We start from the raw sequence: 10,000 nt of genomic DNA, 5'->3' as shown, positions 1-10,000 counted from the left end.
TCCTTTCAATAGAGCCACTCTAATCACTCTATTTGCATCTCTTGAACGCAACAACTCCCCAGCCAACAGCAATATAAATTCCCCAATTCGTAAATAAACCCAAACAAACGACGGCGAATAATAGAGCATCTGAACCAATAAGTCTCAATTCGATCGGCCTCACCAGCTTAGCGTGCGCGACTGAATACTTTATCTTAAGACGCAGTTGCTTAAAATGGAAAACGAGAATTCTTAGCCTTCCAACTCAGCCACCGCGATATCTATCTTAGCTGTCTATATCTATCTCATCGTATCTGTTTATCAAGATCTACATCTATTTATCTGTATCTGTGTTTGTGTGTATTGTTAGTCCTTTGCCTCGAACAATCTTCAGATTCGAAAATGAATAAAAGTCGTCGGCTTTAAAAGTTTTAAGGGTATTTTTTTGCGATTTTTTGCAGTCACTCTCAGCCCATATAATATACTGAAAATAGTCAGAGGAAATGTAGGTGAAAATAGCAGTAAATAGCGCTTCCCTCAACGTCTTTTCACACTCGAATGCCCACAGCCAAGAATACAAGTATAAGAATTTGTTTGACCCAACCTCGGTCACTCTCATATTTTCCCCTCCCTTCCCCATTCTCCCGATCATTTTCTCTCTCTCTTTCCTCTCCCCCCTCCCCCTCCCCATCTCACTTCCCTTTCTCCCTACCACACCTTCCCCCCCTTCTACTGCCCCCCCCCCCCCTGCTACACCTTCGTTTTCTGTCCCCTTCCCCCTTCCTACTCTCTCTTTACCTTCTCCTTTCTCTCTGCCACGCCCTATCGCTTTGCTCCCTTTTTTCTCTCCTCCCCCCCCCCCCCGTCACTCCTTTTTAAGGCGTATCTTTTTCTCCCTGCTACTCGTTCGTGTTTTATTTTTATTTTTTTCAAATCTCTCTTCTCTCTCTGGATCTCTCTTCCTCTACCCATCTCTTCTCTACGTTTTACTCTATTTTCCTCTTCGATACTTCCTCCTCCTTTCCTTGCATTTGTCTTCCCATTTCTCTTTTCAAGCATCTTCTCCTTTCTCCCTCTGCCCTTTCTCCCCAACGCGGCCCCCATCTCCGCGCTTTTCTCCCTAGGCGACCCCTCGTCTCCCCCTTTTCTCCCCGAAAAAGGTCTCAAATCTTCCCGCTTTTTCTCCCCCTGCCGTCCCTGTCCGCAATGTCCTTCTACGTACCCTTATAACTTACCACTTTCTCCCACACTTATTGCATATCCCCCACTTCCCCTCCCCGTCCTCCCTTCCCCTCCTCTCCTCCCCCCCTAAAAGTGATGATTGACTACCCCACGTGCTGGTATTACTATCTCTAAATACATGCGATCAATCTCGTCCTGCTATTCTGATTGCATGCTTGCAACTTTCATAATTCTTATCGTGGTGTTCCCTCCTTCAGAGACTGCCACACCCTTTCAAATTTGTCCTCTCACTTCACTCCCCCCTTCCACCCCCCTTCCCTCCCTGAGATGGCAAGGAACCTGTTGTACACTTAGAGTACAAGCAGACTGTGCTATGGTTGCACCCGGGGTGACTGCAGGAAGCACACTTTTTTTTTTTTACTCTTGTTTTCTCTAATGATATTTCGTCATAAAGACGCAAGGTCCTTTTCTTTAGGGGAAATTCCCCAGTTGCAGGTATATGTGGCGTAGGCTAGGTAACCATATTAGTAACACGTGTATGTAGACACACACATATTAACTTTTACGAGGCGAATTCCCTGGTGCAAGCATGCATTCACGCTAAGGTGTCCTTATGCAAGATCCAGGAGACAGGAAGTGATCAACCTCCCCATTATGATTCCTCTGGATTGTGATATAGCTGTTCACACCAATCTAAAGCTAAGCAACTGGATGGTTTGATGGTACATTTAATGGGTCGTGATCGCAGGGATGTATAAGGTGCATCGTGAAATCTGATGGGATAATTTATTCCACCATTTTTTCTCGGAAAATCACAGGGCTTGTATGACGGATCATCATATGAGCATAATAAAGCCTTTCCCAGCCATAAAACTAGCCGATATATACACGAGCTTGTCGGCACTCCATACTTAGCCCTACCAATAGCATTCCATATAAAGAAGGTCTACTCTATATCCTTCCTTCAGAGAAAGGTTCCTGAAGAAGCTGACCCTAAGCCTCTCCTTTCGCCCGACTTCCCACAACGCAGACGTGAAGTCCCGCGTTGCTCGTCCAGGCTCGCCTTCTCGCCTACCTGAGATTCCATCACAGTCTAACACATTCTCGTAACGTCAGCAGGAGCAGAGGCCTTGCATGTCTGCCTGCTGCGAGAGGAGGAGGAGGAGGAGGAGGAGGAGGAGGAGGAGGAGAGAGATAGATAGATAGATAGATAGATAGATAGATAGATAGAGAGAGAGAGAGAGAGAGTGAGTACCGAGCTGGCCCAAGCATCACCTTCGAGGGCCTTCAGACACGAGGCCGACCCAGCAGATCGCCCCGAGTGTCAGGAGTCCTTACCTTCAACAAGGAGCATGGATGTTCGCAAGAGGCAGCACATTGGCAGGCAGACAGGACGCGGTGTCGGCGCTCATGTACACTCCGGCCTCACTATATCATCCAGCGAGAAGAGGGCAATGCAATGATTGGAGAAAATTCGTTTTAACACGCGAGGCGAAAGTCACAATGGGGTGGACGGAGAGGAGGCTCGATTTCTACTTAAGGGAATCCACGCACGCGCCTCTGGGATATGCACTGCAGGGGGAACACACACGCACTGGCTAGGCACTGTAAGGCACTGGTGCAGGTATCCATCAGCGTTATCTGACACAGCACTGTCCACAAAGGAGAGCGGACGTCTCCTGCAAGTTCTTCGTCACTGACAACTCCAGTCACTCAACTAATTTCTTGTTAAAGGGGAAGCCGTCACACGTAGGCCTATAGAAGGCAGGCGGGGTTGGCACTGAGGAAGGGGACGCCGGTGGCGCTACCCTAAGCCGGGCACCACCGGACTTGACTAGACAAGAAGTCAGAGAGGAGGTGGAGGCGCTGTGGCTGCGGGGCCGGGCGGGGACGGAGTGAGGCGTTGGTCTACCAGCACTGGCACCAGGGGCATACAAGCAAAAACTGGCCAGCCAACAATGTGGAAATATCACTTTCGCGGTGTGTGTGGAGGGCGGTGGTCGCGGTCGGGCAGGCTGAGCGGGCCTGCTCCGGGCTACGCGTGTGTTCTCCTCGATGGTACCGTTCTGACTAACGGCTCATTTCACGCGGAATGGCGCGCTTGCCACGCCGTCCCCGCCCGCTCACTTTTGCTATCATTCACAAGTGTGCAGGTGGCGACGCATGCGCAGAGGGCGGCGGGTCAGCAGGTCATGGGGTGGGGCCCTGCTGGCTCCGCCCCTCTCGCGGGGCGTGGCCACGGCACACGAGCAGCCAATAACAGCGCTCTCCAAGTACACGTTCCGCCAATGGCGATATTCTTCGTCTAACAAGAGCACATGGCAAAAATAATGCATTTCACAACAAAAGATATGAAGATTACGGGCGCACCGATGCTAGTGCGTCCCCCCGCCCTTGTAGCTTAGCAGGCCCCTTCGGGACGGCGTCGGACGCGGGGGCCACGGCCTGCGGGGACCCCGGAACCCTCCTGAGCGGCCAGCCAGCTCTCAGTTCCTGGCTGCGACTTCCTGCAGCCGCCTCGCTACAAAGCTGCACACCTGCATCCAAAGGTTAGCTCCGCCACGTGCGCGCCCGCAAACCACATACATTGTTGGCCCTCAAAGCTGAGGAAGTGATTTTTTTCGTCAATAATTTGGGGGATAACCGTTTCCTTCATCCCTTTCAAATCTGGCTCTGCTCTCCATCCATTCATGACCTCATTTCCGGCTGCCTTTAATGTTTATCTACGGGGTACGTTACAGACGCAGACAATGAGTCCCGTTGGATGAAACACGGCTTTCCGCCGAAACGGAACTCTGTCGAGGCCTACACGTCCTGCCGGGCCAATTACGTCGCGAACGGTCAGTATGTCGGCCAGACGTGGCGTTCGGATGCGGGGCGGCTGCAGCGGTCACGTCCTATCTCTTCTGTTGGGCCGTCGGCGTTTTTTCCGAGTCTTAAGACCTTCGGTAAGATTTCATGGCAACATCTTACGACATTCTACAAATGGTCACGTACTTAAACGCCTCACGTACCCACGCTTACTTTCTTCACGTTGATGGCAATGTCACTTGTTGTTACAGCTCACGTGCACGCTACTGTACTTCTCACGTACACGAAGGTCACTTGCGTGCACACACACACACAAGCATCACGTATACACAGAAAAAAAAAACTGTATAAAGCAATTAAAAATAAAACCTCTACTGCAATTTCTATAAAAATAGATGATTATATATTTAATACTCTTCTATTCTTACACCGAATCAGAAATAAAGTAAGAAAAAGAAGAAACTCTCTGAACTATTATCATTACAAATTTGTTACTAAAAGACAGGGTGCTCCGCTTACACCGGCGCCTACCCGAATAGCACGGCCGTTTACCTGACCATTAATGTTACTTTTGATACAAACCAATTTCACGTCATTACCCCAATCAATGAATAGGTTCCGATCCGGGGCCTGGGAGGAGGAGGAGGAGGAGGAGGAGGAGAGGCCACGACTGAGGACGTTTACCGAAGGGGACACCTGAACCAACACTTGTTTGGTGGGGGTACCATTAAATAGTCTCCCATTTTGGACACGGGGGTATAAGCAATAGTATTAATCACTAATTAACAATTTCAACAAATTAAGTGAGGTTCGATGGGGAAATTTTCAACCAAGAGATAATTACCTACATTTACAGAGAACTGAATGAATGATGGTTACGGTGAGGTACACAAACAAATTGCTCTTCTCAGGTAAGCAGCCGTGACGGTGCTGTTGTGCCTGTGACGGCCGCCTCGATCAGCTGTGACGAGGAACAGGGGATCATCTGCTGTACTCGGAACTATATTTAGTTTATTTTTGTCTCTAATACTTGCCTTCGGTATACTAGTGATAATTTTCCAGGAAAGATATATCAGGTGTAGGAAATATGATCGCTCTATTATTTACGTAGCTTGTAGTAACACTTGAAAAAAAACTTGTACCAAAAATAAAATTTGTATGAAATGACGTACATAAAATCAATATACATACAGTAAACAATGAATGGAAGGGAGATAGATAAATAACGGGTAGAATGACAGAAAGAATGATAGATAATAATGCAGGAACAGAAAGAATGGCAGACAAAGGGAAACAGGACAGCATCACCCCCATGTATTAAGTCTTAGTTACACTTCGAAGGGACCTTGAAGCCCCGAGACAACCTCCCTGTACAACAATATAATTTCCTAACTCTACCCAGAAACCTGGTCAGGTATTCATTGTCTTTGGGGAACGTTCTTCTCTTCGTCAGATAATGCAGTGTAACAGCCTGTATACCCGAGGCCGAGAATCGAATTCCACCGGAGGCTGTAAGAACGCAAGAAAGAAAAAAAAGGAGGAGAGAGAGAGAAAAAAAAAATGTAATCTAGTGTAGCCTCCGCTCAATTATGTACCTGGCGCCTCCTCAGACTACCAGAACCTTCAAAGACTGAGGCGGTTCTCAAGGCTGCTAGGCCAGGCATGGAGGCGCTGTATTGTTGACTGCCTCTGGTTTTCTAACAATCATGACGACGCTGTTTAGAGGCCTCCGGCGTGGCCGCTTCCGTCTACTGTCAAACAAACATTATGGGAGCGAGGAAAGACGGACTAAGAGAGAGTGAAACATATAGAGAGAGGGAGAGGGAGAGGGAGAGGAAAAGGAAGAGGAAGTGGGAGAGAGTAAGGAAGGGAGGGAGAGGGAGGGGGAGAGAGAGAGAGAGAGAGAGAGAGAGAGAGAGAGAGAGAGAGAGAGAGAGAGAGAGAGAGAGAGAGAGAGAGAGAGTGAGAGAGAGAGAGAGAGAGAGGGAGAGAGAGAGAGAGAGAAGAAATAGGGCACGGAGGAAAAAAATAAAAGCGAAAGGAAAAGAAGGGAAGAGATGAGAGAAAGAAGAAGAAGAGAAAGAAAAGAGAGGACGTATTCCTCGGAGAAAAGAATAAGCTGCTTTACATAACAAACACGCGTCTTCATCTTGTAGATCGCTTGGACATTCTCTCTCGCCGCGCGCGCGCGCGCGTGTGTGTTTATGTGTGTGAGTCTGTGTGCGTGCGTAGGTGTGTATGTTTGTGTGCGTGCGTGGGGGTGTCCAAAAATATCCACCACACTTAGAAGCCCAGCCACGCGAGAGATAAAACTCGCATTTATGGTGAAAACGCATGGCCTTAGTCTTAAAAAAATATTTAAAAAACAGGGAAACAATCACCTTTTGTCTTAAATATGACCGCCGAAGCACAAATCGTTCTTGCCTTCATTGTTTTAAAGGTTCCTTATTTCAAAAGTAAGTGCGATTTTTATTTTGAATGTCACATGACTTTCGACATCACGTGAAATGTAACTTTCGAGAGATTCAAAGGCAAAACCGTTATTATAATTTTTTTCTGTTAGAAGTTGAAGGTAATGTGTTTCAGTTGCATACGGGCATACGGACGCACAGAGGTACACATGCCCATACACACACACAAGTATACACACATACATCTCTTTTATATCTCCCCCACTCCTCTCTCTCTGTATCTGTATCTGTATATGTATATGTATATGTATATGTATATGCATATATATATTTATATTTATATACATATACACATGTATGTATTTATATGTGTATATACATATGTATGTATGTATGTATGTATATATATATATATATATATATATATCAAATCTATTCCATTTCAATGAATAACATATCGCACTCTATTACTCACATCTCTTCCTCCTTAAAAAAATCTCCCCCCCCCCCCTCCACCGACCTGCGTTGGCCAATGAGAACCGCTCCTTATGTCACAGTGTCAGGCTCTGCATCAGCCCCGTTGTGCAAGAGGCATTCCTTTTAGCTACTTCGACAGCGCATTTCGCACATGTTCCCCGATATCATTATTGGTGTAACTGGATAATCAGCTGTTTGATTGCTCCAACACGCGAGCGCACACTGCCAGAGCTGTTTCCAGGCTGCTCTGCTCTTGATATACGGTCTTATCGATGATAATATGGTGGTGTAAGGTGCCAATATGCTTGCATGCTGGTGTGCATACATACATGGCTAGATGTATGTGGGCATTAAAGATATATTCACGTCGAGGATTCTCCGTCTGTGTCTTTTGTCTGTGTGATTTGCTGTTTGTCTGTCTGTCTGTTTCTCTTTCTCTCTCCATCTCCCTCTCCCACTTTCATGCTCAATCACTTTCTCTCTCCTTCTTTTTCTTTGTGTTTTTCTTTCTTCCTCTCTCTCTCTCTCCTCCACACTCTTCTTATCACTCTTTCTTCCCCCCCCTCCTTACTACCCCTTTCTCCCCACTTCTATTTCAGCGCGGAAAACAGGTCGATTTTCCCCGCCAACAAGGAAGATGGAAGGAAAAGGTTTTGTCCTCGGCTCGCCATGGATTTTCTTCGCTCCATGAAGGTTACACTCAGACCTTGGACTTTTTGCCTGATTCCCCCAACAGGCCCTCTGGCTGGACAATTCTGAAGCCCCACGCAACGCTGCCCTCGCTTTTCACTCTCTCACTCTGTCTCTTGTTTTTTCCCTACCTGTCTCCGTCTCTTTTTTCTCTCTCGTTATCTCTCAATTTCTCTGTTTTATTCACTCGCTCTCTCGCTCCTTTTTTTATCATCTTTCTGTCTCTGTTTCGATCGATTTCTCAATTTCTCTGCCGTTGTGTGTCAATACTTTTCGTTCTATTTCTCTCTATCTATTTATCTGCTCTCCCTCTATCTCTCTGTTTCTATTTCTGTCGATCTCTCAATTCCTCTGTAGTGTGTATCTGTTCTGTAATCTCCCTCTCTCTCTTTCTCTCTCTCTCTCTCTCTCACTTTCTCCCTCTCTCTCCCTCTCTCTCTCTCTCTCTCTCTCTCTCTCTCACTTTCTCTCGCTTTCTCTCTCTCTCACTTTCTCTCTCTCTCTCTCTCTCTCTCTCTCTCTCTCTCTCTCTCTCTCTCTCTCTCTCTCTCTCTCTCTCTCTCTCTCTCTCTCTCTCTAACACATGTCAATATCCGTATATTGTAAGTACGGGAACAACACCGTTATACACATAAATCATGCAAGCAAATTTTGTTGGAAATGCCACACAAGCCGAACACATCAGCATCACATGAAGCTCACAATAAAACATGCTTAAGATAAAAATTACCTTTAAGAATATACCACAGACACAGAGAAAGAGTATATAGGTATTTATATAAATAACATGGACAAAGAAGATACGGAAAAGCACATTTATACCATAATTATTTTTTTTAAATCTAATGTTGAAATTATAATACATTCAGATGAACTTTTATTTTTAATTTTATATAATTCGACACAAGAGTGTTATGTAAAAGAGGCAGAGGCTATAAGTAAATGATGAGCTAAGCCTAATTTTTTTTCTCTCCCGGTTACGCAATAAGTCAGGCCTATTTTGTTTTTTGTCACACGCACACAAACACAAACACAAACACACACGCACACACACAAACACACACACACAAACACAAACACAAACACAAACGCACACACACAAACACAAACACAAACACGCAAACACAAACACACAAACACGCACACACACACACACACACACACACACACACACACACACATACACACACACATACACACACACACACACAAACTAAGAAAGTATTTATGTAGATATCAGAAAACAGACATGGATGGCTAAATATATGTACGTACAAAGATAGAAAGATACAGAGAGAGATATATATAACGAACAGAGCTTAGGATAGACACATATAATACTTTATAATGTTAATGTTTCCTGTCTGTAGCGAGATAATAACTGAGAGATAAGTCATATAATCGTGACTATAATAATAACCATAGTAATGATAACTGTAACAATAATGAAGCTGATAATATAACAATAATTATAAAATAATGATGGTGATGATGATGATGATGATGATGATGATGATAATGATGATGATGATGATATAATAATAATAATAATGATAGTAATAATAATAATATGAAAAATATTAAAATGATAATGATAATGATATAAAAATAATAATGATAATAATATAAAAATAACAATGATAATAATTTAATAATTATTATAATGATGATAACAATGATTTAAACAGATTATGACGATGTTATTTATGATAAAAGATAAAAATAATGATAATACCAATAGCGATAATATAATCATCTTTTTAGTAATTTATTAAATTTTACTCCATCAACAAAAACAGAATTAAAAAAAAAATCCCCATGCTTAAAAACAAGAAAAACGAAGAAATGAACCCACGATGCCAACTGCGGCTTCGTCCACACAAAGAAAACTCCTCCTTGTGACGATAAGCATCCTCAAACGTTTTATCGCAGGAAGTTTTCGGTCCGCGCATGACATGCACACTCTGTGACACCATCTTTCCAACATTTCCATCATTTTCCCCCAAGTCCCTGGTCTTCGTCGAGGAGGACCTGTGCTAGTGATAAAAATCGAGCTCATTAACAATACCCAGCGAAAATACCGGTTCCCGAGTTGGTACCCTCCCAGCGAGATTACACAACGTGGTGGTAGCCGTCACTTTCCAGCCTTGTGTCTCTGCGCTCCTTTGAATCAGCTCGATTTCCCTCTCTTCAGTCTCCTAATTTAGGCCGAATTGACCCCAAACTCCTATCGGATTCGAGGCGGACGCCTGGATTTTTAAAGAGGCTGGGGAGTAAAAATTTAACGGGTAATTCTTCCAAGAGGTTGGAGGGTAAAAAATTAACGTGTGCGTGGTAGCCCCGTGGCGGGAAGGGGCGACACCTGTTTGCGTAGTTGGCGAGTCGTGATGGTCGTAGTTCTGGCTGTTATGGCTTCGTGTCGGTCGTTGTGGGTTCGTCTAATCGATTCC

At 44.9% G+C, this 10,000-nt stretch overlaps 1 protein-coding gene across 2 annotated transcripts in view; it reads right to left on the bottom strand.

The window, feature by feature from the left end:
* Positions 1–10,000, bottom strand: part of LOC125039113 (nuclear receptor subfamily 4 group A member 2-like) — a 40,742-nt gene that overhangs the window by 21,838 nt on the left and 8,904 nt on the right. The window contains exon 1 of one of the 2 annotated variants that reach the window (XM_047632851.1): positions 2,500–3,214. The exons of the other annotated variant lie outside the window; for it this stretch is intronic. Coding sequence (XP_047488807.1) covers positions 2,500–2,539 — 40 coding nt within the window. The 5' untranslated portion in view covers positions 2,540–3,214. Of the gene's footprint in view, positions 1–2,499; positions 3,215–10,000 lie in introns of those variants that run through there. 2 annotated transcript variants of the gene reach the window in all.

The sequence above is a fragment of the Penaeus chinensis genome, chromosome 26 (genome assembly GCF_019202785.1).
Source record: "Penaeus chinensis breed Huanghai No. 1 chromosome 26, ASM1920278v2, whole genome shotgun sequence".
Lineage (NCBI taxonomy): Eukaryota > Metazoa > Arthropoda > Malacostraca > Decapoda > Penaeidae > Penaeus > Penaeus chinensis.
This window is presented reverse-complemented; position numbering and strand designations above follow the sequence as displayed.